Here is a 17,321-nt window from a genome sequence, read left to right as displayed (position 1 = left end):
AAATCTGCTCCAGGAATCTGGCAAAGTGCATTGCTTAGTTCCCATAATCTTACACATGCTAGCCAATAATTGCTCAAAAGATGAAAAGCCAGTCTGACCAGTTTGCTTCCAGCAAAGAATTCCCTCCCCAGGTTTTTCAGCACAGGGAAAACATGTCAGTATCAACTAAACAGAAGGATGAGCACATGTGAACTTAACCTCCACCCATCTGTCAGTAGCGTGAGCAATTTCAAAGTACGTAGTGCTCATCATAAAGCCAAACCCCAACTAAATCACTGATCTAGTTCACACATATAGTTTATCTAGTTTCAGCTGGGCATGCTGCATGAACCCAACCAACTGTAGTTTATTTGTGAACCCAAGAAATCAAGAACAGTATATTTGAGAAGAGTCCACATATACTTTCCAAATAAAAATAACATTTATTTTATAGAACTAGAGCAGAATGCCAGCTTTTGATACAATTGCCACATCATCACTAGGTCAGGTTGCATCATAAGCTGACACAGTTGGAAATTTAAACATGTTTAATGTTTGATAGATTGAGCAAGTGGAGAGGGAAGAAGAGAAGCAGAATCCTAAGGCACTGCACAACAAAGATAATGTTTTCTTGAATTTTCTTTAAAGCCTACAGTATTTCCTTCAGTTATGCACCATTAATATATGGCCAACTTCTCATTAAATTACACCTCCTTGAATCAACTCTGACTGGTTCTCGCTCTCTTATTCTGAGCTGTCTTCAAAAGGATTCCTCTCGATATTCACCCAAATGGGCACAGACTCAACATTGTTTTTGGGAAAACAATCACTAATATGAAAATGAAAGCCTAGGTACTTATACTTCTCTCCTTCTTTAGGAAGAAAAATATGGTTGGGTATTCACTGCAGTGTCCTGCCATAAGATAATTATGTAAAATCATTTTTGATTAAGGGACAAAGATGGTGGGAAATATGAGGGCTATATCCCACAGGGTCAGCGGTAACACTAGTTGGGGCTGTTGGGAGCTGACACGCAAACAATCTGAAGGGAATCAAACTTTCTTCTCCTCCTAGCCTGTTCCCTTCCCCTCAGCAAAATCTCTGGGCCCGCTCTACCATAGTAGTTTCATGGTGAGCAACAACTCATCAGGTAAAACATTCCCAGACACACTTCTAAGATGGGGAACCTGCACCTGTTGAACTCCTGACACTCTTGTCTAAGTCACAAAGCTACAATCAACAACCCAGAGGAAGGACCCGAAGGAGCCCTAACTTTAGCAGCCACAGCTCCGACCCTTCTCCACCATTCCCATTCCCCCAGAAGTAGCGGGATTACTCCTCCCCACTCCCAGCTTGCGGAGGCTGAGCTCTCTTCAGACGACCTTTCCCCACCGAGGTGCACCAGGTCAGCAGCGATAGCCTTGCCGATGCCCGTGCCCCCGCCCGTCACGATGGCCACGTGACCGCGAAAGAGTCCAGCCGCTAGAATCCCCCTTCCGCCGCCGTTGCTAAACGCCACCGTTGCCGCCATCTTGACAGCTCTTAGACGCATTCTACCTCCTCCTCAAGCCATTCATATTCACCCCCCGAGCGCCCTGGGTCACGTGACTAGGTCGTCTCCAGCCGCTCCGCCCCTTTTCCCTCTCTTTCGGAATCGGAACGGTGCCGCAGGAATACAATACTGTAGCAGCGTTCCTCGTGCCACGCCCACTCGCTTGCGACGGAGGGAGTGGGGCGTCCCTTGCTCAATGCAACCCAATGGCACGAGAACGGGATTGTATCTTCTGTTGCATGAGAGGGAGGGAAAAGGGGGGGGGGAGTCGCAAGAACACAATTATCATTCTTCCCCCTCCCCTTTTCCCTCGCAGCACAAAAGGTCTGTCTCCGCCTGGTTCCTCTTCTCCCTGCTCGAGACGGAGGAGGGGAAGGCAGGACAGATCCCCCTCCTATTATATACAATTCGCGATCCCTGAGCAAAGCCTCACCCCCCCCACCCCCCATCCCCCATGGTATCAAAGAAGTGGTAGGGAGTGGTGGTGGACTACTAGGTTATACATTTCGCCGCTGCTCTTGAGTTTCGCTTCCGGAACTGTCCCCCGGCAAAGCGATGCAAAACCCATTCTTTTTAGGGCAGAAGAGCCACTCGAAGCGGAGAGCGCCCGATCCGTCCCCCCCTCGCTGAAACGGATCGACCCGGCATCTCTCCCTCCGACCTGTTTCGGAGGGGCTTCGTTCAAATGCGATGGGAGGAGAGGCTCCTCACCTTTCCAAACTACCTTGACCTCGCGGGGGAGAACGGAGCAGCAGCGGCACAGCGCTACCTTCCCGCGAAGAGGCGGAGGAGCAGAGCATCCTCCGTCCTCGGCGCTCCAGGATGCCATCCGAAGGTGTGCAGTGGGTCAGTTGCCCAGCCTTCTGCAGGCCTCGCTAATCTGGCAGGAACAGGTAAGCGTGGGTTTGATTAAGAAGAATTGGGACTTTCCAGCATTAACCGACCCTGCGTCTCCTCCATCCTTTCCCGAAAGCCTATTAAAACAGGTGAAAATCGGGAATCTCTCACCTGTCTGTCGTCGGCAAAGCCTACAAAAAGCTGGTGGTAGCAACTGTGGCTGGGTGATTCGCGTTAAGAGAGAATTCCCCTCCCTTCCCTAACTTGGTGTTCTCCAAAGACATTTTGACCCAAACTCCCCGGACTGCAAGGTTTTGCTTTCTGGGAATGATACCATAATCCTTCCATCTTTGAAGGGAGTCACTTTAGACAGGCTGACCTTTCAGATCCAGTTCTGGTGAAATTATTTTGAAGCAATGTTGAATGTGTGTGTCAGGAATTTTTCCAGGAAACCATTGAGATTCTGTGGGTATATCTGAAGTCAGGAGATGAATATCCCTTTACAAGTTTTGGGGTCTATAAATAACATTTTCTTGCCCACAATTGTACACCCACCTTTCCACTGAGAGCTCAAGACAGCACATTTGATGGTTTTCCCACAACAACAGCCTGTGAAGTTGCCCTGAAAAAAAGTGAGTGGCCCAAAGCCATTGAGTGGGATGTAAACCTAGATTTCCTCAATCCAAGTCCAACTCTTTAAATACTAAACTCTTTAAACCCTACACTATATGGCAACAGGGAAGAATTCCCTCTCCCCCTTTTATTCACAGCATTCCCTGCAGCAAAGAATAATAGCTACTGTTTCTCTTTCATAGGGGGAATCTTGGAAATGTGGTAAAATATTTTGAGCTTTTAACGGGGGAAGAGAAACGATCATGACAACAAAGTTATAAATGCTCTTCCAGATGTCTCTTGATTTCTGAAGTTGATTATTGTTGATAAATAATTAGAATTTACTTCCTATGCTTTAGGATGCAAGAAAAGACAATGAATTCTAATGTCCTTCTAGGCATTAGCCTGTAGCTGTGAAGATGCATAAGGTTTACCAGTTGCTTACCATGAGCTGTTCCTGTGTAAAGCAGGATATATAGATAGGTACTGCCTTGGCCAGGGTGGGAAGGAAGTATTTGCATAGTGAAAGAAACAACAGTTTGCCATCTCTCACTCCCATGAATCTAAGTCACACAATTGTGACTTGCCTGGGAATAAGCATACTGCAATTTCACGTACATAAATAGACAAAGCAGTATACAATTAAAAAGCCAGAAAAAATGGGAATTCTCACCTCAGAATCTGTTTTATTTAATATAAATACTGCTTGACATGGGAATTAGCCAATCTCTGAGTTGCTCAACTATTTCTGCCCAAAGGACCCCTTCAGTTGCTAATATGGAAACCACAGATATGTGCTCATTCCTGCAATACCAGTGGCATTCCTCTTTCCTTCTTTCTCTATAGTCTTAAACAGAGTCAGTGTGAGGTAGACAAGAACAAAATGCTTCCCCCCCACCCCATGATCTTGCTTGCAGATTTCCGGTTTCCCAATGAAGGAAAACTAATTATTTTGATCAGGATTGCTAGGAAGGAAAGGCAATTCTAATTCCCCTTCCTTTTGGTTATATCAGGCAAGGTCATGGAGGGAAAGGAAAGCAATGAGGTCTAGAAGAGGAGGAGGAGGAGGAGGAGATCAGCAATCTGTCCTTCTGGTTAGCTATGAGTCTAATCAGCTGTTTGTTCTTAGATTCCTTGCTCCTTGCAAATCACACTTTTTGCAGCCAAGGGCCACATATAGGCTGCTTAACATGCCAGTGGTATATACACCCAAGCTATTAATAGCTGTAAAGTTAACTCTGCACCCCACATGGTAGCACACATGAAGTATATTTGTGTAATATGTTCACCCATGATTAACTGAATTGTTATTTACTCAATTAGACGGACTTTCTGGATTTGCATGATCTGATTGGCTAAACTGTGGTTGGCTACTTTGTAGCTCAGGGTTTTGTATGAATCCAGGCAAGTGCTTGATTCTGACAACAGACATGTCTGCTTCAGGCTAAGTGTTACCCAGATGCGTAGGAGCTGCTGCTTATGTAAAATGTAAATGGTTCAGTATGCAAAAATAATAACACTTTATACAGCATAGATCATTTTTAAAATCACTGAATGCAATTTTTTTCTTATTTTTTCATATTTCAAATTTGGTCACTGCCCATCTCATGAGGAAGTGACTCTGGGTGGTTTACAATAAAAACAACAAATAAATATTAATTAAAATTCTATAAAAATAATATAAAAGTACAGTAAAAACCAAATGCATACATAAATAATAATATCTTCCAAGGTGCTGCTGGTAGAAAAGATATTAACATACAGAAGCATCTTCAAGGTGCTAGCCACCCCCAGGGTTGGTTGCCCCTTTCCTCGCCCCATGCAGGTTGGCAAAGCCAGGTCTTAACTGCTTTCCGGAAGGTCAAGAGAGTAGGGGCCTGCCTCACCTCTGGGGGGAGGGTATTCCATAGGGCAGGGGCCACGGCAGAGAAGGCTCTCCTCCTGGGCCCTGCCGGACGACATTCTTTTGTCAATGGGGTCCGCAGCATACCCTCTCTGCTTGACCGGGTGGGACAGGTCAATATAATGAGGGTGAGATAGTCCCTCAGGTAGCAATCTTTCAGTCATCATCACTAGCTTGGGCTAATGAATCAGTCCTCTCTAGCTTAGAGTCTGTGGGACAGAGTGGAACCTCTGTTATATTTTCAAACTATATATCCTCTAAAATTCTGAAGTTTTACTGAACATTGTGGATTTTTCAAGGTAGTAATAAGTCAAAATTATGATGCCCCCCCAATAGCTATATCAATTATCTGATAGTCCTACTCTTAAGTTTATTCTGAGGAAAAAGACTTGTTCTGTTGAATAAATGTATTTTAAAAGTGTGCAGTCAGCCACCCGGAAATGAATGGAACTGAGCAGACTTAAACACATTGCCTGCTAACCTGATTGACAAATTGCAATTAGTCACCTTGCCAGAGCTTCATCTGAATGGAAGCTTGCTGAGTTATCCACAGTCTGATTCGCCCAAGGGTGCTGCACTTCCCAGTGCTTGATAGTATCTTGCTCAGAAGTTGGTCCAATGGAGTTTAATGGTACTTACCTCCAAATAAGCAGTTCTGTTGCTTTGTTTCTAATGCAGGTCAGCTTAGTTGTACTGTCTCTTGACTTCCACTGAAGTGGATAAAAAAAAAAATACAAGACTATTTATAGATTTGAATTACATAAGTTCAATTTTCCACTTCTTTCGTATTATTAAGTATGCCCATTTAAATTTTAATTTAATTGAATAAGAGGGCTTGAATATTTATGTCAAGCTAATTTTGCTTACTACTTGAAAGATGTGTACTTCTGTGGTTTTTTTCCTTTTCCTTTTTTTTTTTTCTTTTTACCTATGCAATTAAATAAAATTTAAAAGAAAATAGAAAAAATGATTTCATGGTCTTTTTTCTCTACAATGATGCTTGAGGTGTGAGAACTAAACCCAAGAGTTTGAACTCTGAGTACAGGAAGGCAGATGCAATACAGGTATAATGTAGATCTCCTGTGATTGATTTCCATAACTGGAATATAAAGAGCTACCAGGTTAGGTGCAACAATCTGGGTGACCACTGGATGGCAGCAAAGGGTTAGAGCAGTGTTGTCCAAACTTGGCCACTTTAAGATGAGTGGACTTTAAGATGAGTTGAAGTCCACTCATCTTAAAGTGGCCAAGTTTGGACAACACTGGGCTAGAGTGTTTGGTATGAGCTGAAAAGAAACAGACATTATAGAAAAGCAGGAGGAGTTATACCATATGTTATAGGTATGCAAGCCTGCTCAAAAATCCAAGTGAAGTAATGCGGTTACAGTATACTGAAGAGGCCTCTGGGTTAAAATAATTGGAGGAAGGGATAAAAGCCACCCTCTTGCTGGTATCTATTATCACTTAATCAGCCAAGGAGAAGATGCCGATGATGCTTTTCAAGTGTGACTTGCAGATCACCAAAGAGGCTTGGACAAATAATGGTGGAAGATTTTACTTCCCCTGACATCTGCTCAAAGCCAGCACTGCTAAGCCTGGTCCTGGAAATTCCTGACTTGTTTTGCTGACAGCTTCCTTTTTCAGAGAGTGGTAGAAAAAGTTTAGCAATCCTTCACTTGATATTAACTAATAAGGAAAACCTGAGGATATTGGGATTAATTGTTTTCATACCATCTACATCTAGGGTTTTATCTAGTCTTACCTGCTTATCCCATTATACTCTAATGTGTTCTGTCTTCTTGCCCGTCATGTTGTGATGATGCCTATCAATCTCAGTTTATTATTTTTGTATGCCCTACACATCTCAGATGGAGTATATAACATAGTTTATTAGTCCCAGGAGAAACACTAATCTGGGTGAGAAAAACTAGGTTTTTATCATTAAGAATCCTAGTTCTGCTGGTGAGCTGCAAGCTCCCATAGCTTGATGTAACTGATACTTTTATAGCTTAGGACCATTAAAAAGAATTGTTGGCATTGCCCTGCATTAAGCGTGCTTCTACTATTCTCCACAGCATTGTATCAGTGAAATAAAATGTCCAAACTTGCATTGCTTTGCTATTTGTTATTTCACTGGTTTATATTTAATTTTGTAATTAACAAGTTTCTCGTACTTCACTGGTACTGTGGGCCAGGTCATGCACACATAATATAAACAGATAATTTGGTTTTTAAAGACTTTCCAATAAAAGTTTAAGCTGACTCCACTGAAAAGTGTTAGGATTAATTGATAGAAGATGCATGAACATTCTATCTTTTTTTTTTTTAACTTAGAAAGGCATTCTAAAAATAGGTCTTGAACTGTGAACTAACTGTACTTAGATATACATGCACATTAAATAAAATTAATTAAATAAAAATACTGAAATACTACTGTACAAGTTTCATGTATAGTAGTTCATTTTACAGGCATTATATGATTTTATTTGGAAACCACATTATATCAACATTTGAAACCGTTGGAGATATTATCATTTTTCCCCTTGTCCTAAACCCTCTTATTCTTTTGTACAAGAGGCCAAATAGATGACAGTAAATAGCTGGCCTTGGCTCAAAAAGCTAAGCAAGATCAGACTTAATTAATACTTCAATGAAAATCCCAGAGCAAGAGGCTAGATTTGGAAACTGAAAAAACATTCTAGAAGTCAACAGCAGATCACTTCTGTACTGTTACCAAGATCATTACATGGACATGTCAGTGAAGACACCAGGAGTTGACTTTTATTTTTTGTACTAGGATCTCAATAATAGGCAGTTTTGGGTTCCAAGAAATGTAGAGGGCTTGTTTGGTTTCACAAGCATCCTTGGGCACAAATTAGACTTAAGTGTTATTTAATTCAATATCACATAGTGATGGGAATCACACATCTAACTGAGTTATAACATCATTTATTTGGCTTTTATTTATGGTTATTAAATAATTCATAAGCATAAATTCAGTATGAATTCAACTGACTCCAAAAAACTAGCAGTATTTAGATACTCACTGTTAGCACTGTTTTAAATTGTTTCTTTGTGCTGCTCCAAGATTCTCCTGCCACCCCACTGTTGAAACCCTTAACATGCTAAAACTCAGATCATCCAAGAGCGCTTTGAGGCATTAATGGTTTAGCCCAGTCTTTTCCAATATGATGTTTTCCAGATGCATTAGGATTATTCCTCCCAGGATTACCAAATTGTGGAAGCTGAACCTCATCACATCTGGAGGACATCAGTTGGAAAGACAGCTTAAGTCTTCATTGGTAATTGCTGAATTTGGGGAGATAGATGTTAGACATTTGCAAATTCACTTTTTTTTACACACACACACACACACACACATATATACACACACACACACACACACACATTACTGTTTCTAAGGTTTTCTTCTCCTTCTGCCAATGCTGAACCTTAGCTGACATTAATTGTGATACTAGTTTAAACAAAGGTTCCTCATCTGTGAAATAATTTAATTGCCTCTTTTTACATCGCAAATTGTCTCAGTAGTTTTTTGGGTAATCACAACATGCCCACCGCATTTATATTAACATGCTTATAATTTACCAAGATTTTTATAAAGAATATATGCAGATTGCATTGTGCAATAGGAAGTTCTTCAAAGAAATAGCAAGAACTTCAACAAAGCCCTCTGGAAGAATTCTGCATAGTAACAGTTGATTCCCTATTTCTAAAAATTCCCTGTTTTCTCAGCAAACCCTCCCTGGGGTTTTTGCAATAGGCAGGCTACTGTCTGTCGCTTGTTAACTAGGTTGCTGCTGCTGGTGTCTCTGCAGATCATCTCTTCATTCTCATTCCTTTCCCTGAAATCCTAATCCTTTTATTTTCTCAGAAACAGATTTATACAGAAATGTATATAAAAAGAGGTGTCTATGCAGGGATGCAGGAATGGCCATATGAGCATATACAGTGGCTGGAGGATGTAAACAATCACACTTGAAGGAACTGAGGGCGGCAAGGAGGAGGGTGATAATGCAGAGTGGGGAGAATTGTGTCACACACACAAGCAGGGCCACAATTTTTCTCCTTTCAAAAGGTGATTCCTTCCTCCACCACCACCCCTTTTTTTTTAACCCGAAAAACTGCATAAAGCTGATTTTAGGGCTTATGTCAGAGTTTTCATGTGTTTGCTGCCTGTAAGTGGTGGGAAGCCATACTGTCATTTTTGGGCAATTATTTATAACCAAAGGGAGGATTTGGGAGGCACTTTTGTCTTACAGCACTGTTTCTCAACCTTGGCAGCTTTCAGAGGTGTGGACTTCAACTCCCAGAATTCCCCAGCCAGCTTTGGGGAATTCTGGGAGTTGAAGTCCACACCTCTGAAAGCTACCAAAGTTGAGAAGCACTGCCTTAGAGCCTCAGGTTGCCCATCCTGGCACTAAACAGTGGCATGTAAACCTAGCTGTTGTGTGCCCAGGTTCATTGGAGCAGAAACTGGAAAGCCGGTGTCTAAATTAATATCCTGAAACAGACCAGTCTCTATTTCATTAAAAGTAATATCACTTTAAATTATTTCTTAAAGAAAAGTAGGCTATTTAAAACAAATACATAAAAAGAAATAGCTGTCCACGTATAGCATGTATATTTTGGTGGTAGTTAATATATGCTTCTTGGTATGTGAAGACAGTTTTATGTATTACTTTAATTCTGCATGGAAATTACCTCCATGTTGAATAATTTAGTCTAGTTTTGAACTTAGATTTAATAATGGTTAGAAAAGACTAATAGAAACCAAGAATCTAAAGTTAGTAATGAGTAACTTAAGTCTCCCTCATGTCAATCAGTCTGTTATAAGCACAAATCCAGATTAGTCCATTTATTTCAATGCATGAAAGGGGTTATCAGAGAGGTTACCTCGCCATCATTTTACTGCAAATATTGGACTCAACTGAATGTGATTTAAAATAAATAAATAAAAATCCATGATAGAGATGAGTTTCAGAATGATAAATGAAGGCATGAATAAAATTAATCAGTTCAAATTAAATGTACTACAATAAAAAGTTTCTAGATCTCCAAATATGTATATAGGAAATACAAAAAAACAGTATTCGGTACTGTATATATATTTTCCTACAAAGAAATGCTCAAAGGCTAAAGAAAAAAAAACACAGAATAAACATCAGGAAAAATATGGAAAAAAACAGAAAGGACAAAGTGAACTTCTGAAGTGTAAGTTGACCAACATTATATTAGTGACAGAGAAAGTATTTTCTCTGATGGGACCATCTTGATTTTACTTAACTGGAAACAAATGATCAGATTATGAAAGTGTAAAATGTGTATTTTATCATACCAACAGCAGTTCAGGAAGGAATTGGGGCAATTTTTATTTTTTTTAATAGGATGCTTGCCTCCCCTTTCCCCCTTTTTATACCACCTCTGGGTGAACATCGTTCTTTTGGCTTATATTCCTTGTTCAATACCACTGTTGCCCAGTGATGCAAGCAACACCCCTAAATAATGCTGTTTTCTTGTCTGGTAAGCTTACACCTTTGCACATTGCACAAAGGATAATATAGCTTGTTTGGTTTGGGCTTAGCAAACTAAAGCTCAGTGTGCTGGGTGAACTAAGGTGGATGATTCAATAAATTGTGGTCCAACAAACCACATAGCATTTGAACCAGGCCAGTGAGTGACTTGAAATCTCTGTCTCCTAGCATAACTTTCTTTTTCTACTTGGCCATACTAAAAAGGTGCCTTGTTTTGAAAGTGCTGTCTGTTAACCAAAATGGCTTCAGCTGTGGTCAAGCAGAAAAACTGGGATTATACATCATGCTGAGCCTTGATTAGCTAAGTCATTATTTGTTAAACCAGCCGCATTTGGCTTGGTTCATACAATACATTAAGCCGTAAACAATGGCATACCATTCAGTTACTCTGGTGATCTTCTCTTTTTCTGCTTGCTGTGTGCAGTGTTCCCCTTCTGAAACAAGTCTTTAACTTGACTTGCCAATGTTACATTGCTTGATAAGGTAAAAATAAAATGTCCTTAGACTCAGCATTTCCTCCTAATTAATTCATGAACACATCTATGTAGATTTCTTTACAAAATATGGAAGAAGCTTGCCATTGCTTTGTGAGATGGTTTTCAGCTTCCCAGTTTCCTAGAGACCTGCAACTTCCTGCTACTCTGCCATCCAAGGACTAACCAGGTCCAGCCCAGCTCAGCCTTTTGCAGGACAAGCAAGCTCTTTACATTTCTTGGTAGTGAAGTGAAATAGATAAATAGGCTTTAAGGAGCATGATCTCCAAATCTAGTTTTCATAAACACTGTTTATTCACTTAACCAGAACACTTTTAATAGTCCAATGTAAATTCTTGTATGTATGGCTACAGTGTGCTTTTCTTATCAGTTACAAAGACGAGAAGAGTTTTAGAAGAGTTGCAATATACTTTTACAATAAGATTAAAATACCCTGAAGGTGAACTTGATTTCTGGGAATTGCACTGGGACAACCACACAGTTTTCTTGGCAATGTTGAAGAAGTGGTTTGCCATTGTCTTCTGATTTTTTTTTTTTTAAGTTTTCCATCCTAGCCTCAAGTCCTCCAGTACCCTGGTAGTCTCTCATCCAGATACTACAAATACCATGTTCATCTGTTCCTTTCTTACCTAAATTCACCTGACATTTGGATGGGAGGGAAGAAAATTCTCTGGCTACCTTAGAGATAAAAACTCAATTCCCACCTCACAACCTTCTGAAATGACCCCCGCCCACCTAGGGCCAGAGACTATTTACAAACATTCTATAACTCAACATACACATTGTACTCCACGAGTGGTTTTTAAGCCAAAGTAACTGTCTTAGTACAACATGCAAAGCCAAAGCGCATTGTGTGATATGTGTGAATCCAGCAAGAGTGTTAACTTTGGATGCTGATTTAAATCTGTCTCAAGGATGCTCATTTTATTTTCCTTATTGGGTCGTGTTTCCTGAGCTTTTTCTTCCTTTTTCTCTCACTTTTAGGATCCAGAGCAGCCGGTGTTCATTCAGTTCTGGGAAGGAGTCTGCTAAATTGAACACATCCCTTTTCCAATGATCATTTTGGCTCATAAGTGAAGAGAAAACTTACTTTAGAAGATAACAGAAGACGTCAACAAGATGCCCAGTGAGAGAGCTCAGAATAACTGTGGGCCAGAAGCCCAAATTTCTGGGGAGAGCAAGAGCAGGATGCAAAGCCCTCCTTGTAACACTTCACACAGGGCTGTGGCTACGGCTGTGACCTTTGAGGGAGAAGCCAGTACTGAAAAAAGGAAAAAGAGGAGGAAAGAGCCCAGGCCAGAATCAATCATTGTTTATCGGTCAGGGACTGAAAACAAGGTGGAAGAAGAACAGGCAGAGGAGGACGGGGGTGAGAGAAGTTCTGAGGAAGGCTCCAAATTTTTGGGACACACTCTAGGAGATGGTAAATGCCCTGGAATAAATGGTTCAACATTTGTTATGCATGTTTTATTTCCTCCTATGGATGTGAGTTAGGGAAGGAAATGACACCTTTTTGCTCAGTTTTCAAGTGTTGATTTACCAGTACAGTCTACAGTTAGGTACACACATTGTGTTAAGCCATGGTTGTTTGTAGCCACTGTCTGAACAAACTGCAGTGCCTGAATTCATACAAGGCTAAACCATCGTCCATGGTTTGCAAGCCACTATAGCTGTGTTTGCACCTCATGCTTAGCCAAAACAGGTTTCAGACTGTTGTGCAAAGCCAGCCATAGATTCTTTGGTCCCCAAAACTGTCTGTTTCCTAAAAAAACTGGGGGAAACATGGCACATTGTTTTGCTTGTGCATTTTCCATTCAAAATCTATTGAGAAATATTCATTTCCAATTCTGTAAAGTGGCCTCAATATCACTTGGACTGTATTTTTTGAATCCATATTATCATAACAGGTTAGCCTGGACAACAACCTTTTGCAACCTGATGTGAGCCAGTTACTCTGAGACTGCTGTGCCCCAAATTCCCAGCCTGCAGGCTCCTATTTTAGTTGAGTTCAAGCATAATCCCAAATGGGTTTTTTTGGCTTGGTCCAATGTTTGCATTATCTGCCCAAAAAGGGTCTTTTGCTCTCTGTCTACCTTAGTAGGTAGATGAGACCAAGTAATCAACTCCACGGGAAGACTAAAACCACTATTATTGAGATTGGCTAGAATGACAGAATCTTGTACAACCTCCTGCTACTTATAGTTCAGTGAGTTAGGGAGGTTTCTGTCTAAGCTGCTTCCAAATTTTATCTGTCTCCTGTGGACTAAAAATATTTTTCATCCCTCATCGCCCTAGCAACTGATTTGGCATATCTCCATCCAAGTCAACTTCCTTACTCTCTGTACCATCTGAAAAGGATACAAGGGATAAATATTAGGGTTTAGTTTGGAGTAACAAGACAGAAACCTAAGCCAAGAACTTTGCAATCCAATCATTTGTAGACCCTCTTTATTTTCAGTAGCTTCTGCATCTTCATGCTGCATAAGACTGACCTATGAAGTATTTGGTTTGCGTGTTCATTTTAATACTACTACTATTTTATGCAAATGTTATTTTATTTATATAATTTATCAAACCACCTGAAACCAGCTGGATTCTAGGTAGCTTACAATAATTAAGTGTTGAAAACAAGATACAAATCAAAGATTAAATTATGAAGCTGACAATTATAAAATTAAGAAATGATGTCACAAAGGCCCTCCTCAAGAGCCCTGTTTTCACCAGCTTCTGGAAGTCCATGAGGACAGGGCCATATGAATTTCAGGGGGTGAGCTGTTCCACAAGAGGGGGGCTGCTACAGAGAATATTTGCTGTCCTGATAGGTGGGGACCCTCAGCAGGTCCTCCCTAGTTGTCCAGGTATGATGGGCAGAAACTATCTAAGTTTGATTATAATTTAGACTGTGATTCAGGAATCTTGATTTAGACAACACCCCAGAAGGGCCTTCCTGGGGTCGTTCAGCCACTGCTGTTGCTAAGAGAAGCCAAGGGCTTCAGCATCACTGTTGATAGATGCTGCTCAATCATGAGAAATCAGAATGCCAAAAATTCTGGCTTATTATGGGCAAACTAACTCAATAGACCTGCCTCTGACTAAACATATCTAACAGGCAGTGTAGCACTGAACAGTTATGTACCCTCCCTCAGCGAAGTAGAGACATGAGGTTAACACAGAATGAATCCAAAGCCTTGAATGAGAAGCACAATTCTCCACCACATTGGTTGAAGTGCCAAGCCACGTTACTATGTGTTCTGGCTTCTCTGTGCCATGCAGTTAAGTTCCACTGCTGTTTGTTCGGATTTTTTTCAGTCCAGTTTTGTATATTTGTCAGCGCCTTACATTATTCTATAACTGAAGCTTATGTTAATTTTCTTACACAGTCTCCTAATTAAAAGGAGTTGAAAATGCAGTTCTATTTTTTAAAACAACATATAAAAAACTATAACCTTTGAGGGACTAAACTAAGATAAATTCATTGTTTTAAACAAAACCTTTTCTTCCTGCTAATCAGTTCTCTTTCATCACTATTTGGATTGATTCCTCCCCCTCTTCCTTCCAATTTGTTGTTTTCTTTTACCATTTTTTAAGCCAACTTTCCTCATCCTGGTGACCTCCAACTGTGATGGACAACAGCTCTATCATACATAGCATCATGACCATCATACCAAGCTAGCATAATGACATGACATGGTTTAGTGGCTTGATACATGTCCCTGGATCAACTTTCCAGGTATGGATGTGACTGAAGTTATTGTAGTAAGCCCCAATTTACCCCATGCCAAGGAAGGATTTTTTGAATCCATATTATCATAACAAGGTAACCTGGGCAACAACCTTTTGCAAACTGATGTGAACCAGTTACTTTAAGACTGCAGTGCCCCAAATTCCCAGCCTGCAGGGTCATATTTTAGTTGACTTCAAGTATAATCCTAAACTGGGATTTTTTATCCATGGTCTGTTGAACTATCTAGAATGGTGTGCTTCACACAGATTGCTAAGCCATGACAGGCAGGTTCACACATCATGTTATGCCAGAAAAACATAACCTGGAAAATGCCAGGTTAGAGAAAGCTGCATAAAATGCAGCAGAATTTCTTGCAAAACAGCTAATCTCTGCTTTGCCTTTTGTCTTGTACTGATCTAGCTCTTCTGTGTTCCCAGGTTCATGGGCTATGCCTTTAGATAGCAGGTATGTTACTTTAACCGGAACCATCACAAGAGGAAAGAAGAAAGGGCAGATGGTAGACATCCATGTTACACTCACCGATAAAGAGCTGCAAGAACTGGCTCGGTCAAAGGAGCTTCCAAAAACAGAAATGCCTGAAGGAAAAAAGGCTTGTGAAGTTGGGATGGATAAAGGCCCCCATGTTCTTCTCTGGAGCCTTGCCTGCCTCCCTATTATCTTCATTATGTCCTTTGTTGTTTCCTTTTACTACGGGACCATTACTTGGTACAATGTCTTCTTGGTGTACAATGAAGAGAGGACCTTTTGGCACAAGATCACCTTCTGCCCATTTCTAATTATCTTCTATCCTATCATCATCATGGTAGTTTCTTTCTCTTTGGGCATTTATGCAGCAATAACTCAAGTCTCTTGGGCCTTTGGAGACTGGTGGCATGCGGTGAGGGATATGGAAAAAGGATTTTGTGGCTGGCTCTGCAGCAAGATAGGCCTGGAAGATTGTTCTCCATATAGCATTGTTGAGTTGCTAGATTCAGACAATGTCTCAGGTAGTCTGTCAGCCAAAGGCTCGGCGCAGGGTGAAGAGGTTTCGGCTGTCTGAGTCTCTGCATTAAGGGTCTGCCTCTTATGAATATACATAAACTGATTTTTTTGAAGCATGTACAAAAACCCTGATGCCAACTCAAGCATTCAGAAACAAGACCACACAAGGGATCGCCGTTTCTGCATAGTATGTCACCATGAAATACTTGTTTCCATTTCTGTGGAAAACGATATTTTCGTAGAAAGCTGGTGTGATCTGGAGAAGGATTCTAGCCTGGCTACATTCTATGATTTGCTAATATTTAACATGATGAGGTTTTATACCACTTCAGGTGGCAAGGAAGAGATGCATGTTTGATGCCTGGAAAATCTCTCTGCACATTTAAAAATTAAGAGTAATTGAGAAGGCTGAATTGAAGCCTTTTTTCTGACCAGCTTATTTCCTGGATGCAAGGATTTTTATGAGATCACATATTTAATTCCAGACTCCTACATGGAGTGAAATAGTAGCAACCCATTTACTACTGGATTCAGCAGTCTGTATGAACTAAGGGATCATGAAATACCAGTATGCTGGTGGAAAAGCTCCCGTTCCTTGTCAGGATGTATATGGTTAGTTGGTTTATGAGATTAGCTAGTCTGATCAATTTCTGTTGGATACTATTGAATCACATTGTACAGGGATACCAGAGTTGGGATGCAAAATTTGGACAACCATTGGATAGCAATAAAGGGTTACAGAAAAATATGTTTCTTTGCTGCCATCTAGTGGTTTTCTGCATTTTTGCAACCCAATCTTATTGCCATTGCTTCTGTGGGAGGAGAGGAGTACAAAGGGAAAATGGGTCCCAAAGTTTGCTGATTTTTCAAAATAAATCTTCTAGTGTGGATATTCTGGTCCATCTTTTAAATGATGGCTGACAGATGCTGATGGATGAAATGCATTTAAAAGAGAGTGATTCCCATAGTGCAAGAACCCATAGCTTGAGTCAGCAATTAGAATCACAAATATGATTTTCACAAAAGCAGCCAGGAACCTGAATGCTGTAACGTATACAAAGATGTGTGGAATCTACTCCCCATTTTATCCAGCCTCTTCCAATTTCAATTGCCAATTGAATTTTAAGGCAACATACTGTTAGTTAGGGGATGTCAGCTATTGCATCTGATTTAATATGCGGGCAGAAAGCCAAGGTGAATTTAAATTAAAGCAATAATTAATTAAAGTAAAATACCTAGACGAAATCAATGCAATGTACTTGGGATGACACAGTGTCCAGAACTGGAATCCCCAACATATGAAGTCTCCAAAGGGAGGCTTCTGATGCTCATCAAGCTTTCTGCCCATAGGTAGCAGTTCTGAAGCTCACCAAACTTTTTGCCCACCGGATTTTTAAAAAATGATTTGATTAAAAAAAATGAGACGCTGGCTACAAAATAAAATGTCATCTTGCTTTATCATCTACATTTCTGAAAGCCCTATGGGTTCCAAATGGGGCCTATATACTAATCAAAACAATGGGCAGCTATAGTCCGTTGCTTACTCTGAAAGTACACCCACCTACCCAAAACAAAAAGAGAGCCACCTGCAGGGGCAGAGACAAAAAAAATGGTAGGTGGGATTTTGGTATATCAGTAACTAATTTATCCCCTACGGTAGTGTTGT

At 40.6% G+C, this 17,321-nt stretch overlaps 2 protein-coding genes across 2 annotated transcripts in view; one reads left to right on the top strand and one right to left on the bottom strand.

Moving 5' to 3' along the window:
• Positions 1-1,552, bottom strand: part of PECR (peroxisomal trans-2-enoyl-CoA reductase) — a 24,481-nt gene extending 22,929 nt beyond the window's left edge. Inside the window, exon 1 of the mRNA XM_007420157.4 lies at positions 1,372-1,552. Within this exon, the coding sequence (XP_007420219.3) occupies positions 1,372-1,531 (160 nt within the window). The 5' untranslated portion in view covers positions 1,532-1,552. The remainder of the gene's footprint in view (positions 1-1,371) is intronic.
• On the top strand, positions 1,541-17,321 carry TMEM169 (transmembrane protein 169). Its single transcript, XM_007420158.4, has 3 exons — positions 1,541-2,424; positions 11,914-12,352; positions 15,091-17,321. Exons 2-3 carry the CDS (start codon positions 12,049-12,051, stop codon positions 15,711-15,713), a joined length of 927 nt encoding a protein of 308 aa, XP_007420220.1. The 5' UTR covers positions 1,541-2,424; positions 11,914-12,048; the 3' UTR covers positions 15,714-17,321.

This window comes from Python bivittatus, unplaced genomic scaffold (assembly GCF_059951505.1).
Source record: "Python bivittatus isolate LINGU-HERP-01145 unplaced genomic scaffold, Pbiv_v1 ctg000480_np1212, whole genome shotgun sequence".
In the NCBI taxonomy this organism is placed as follows: Eukaryota; Metazoa; Chordata; class Lepidosauria; order Squamata; family Pythonidae; genus Python; species Python bivittatus.
This window is presented reverse-complemented; position numbering and strand designations above follow the sequence as displayed.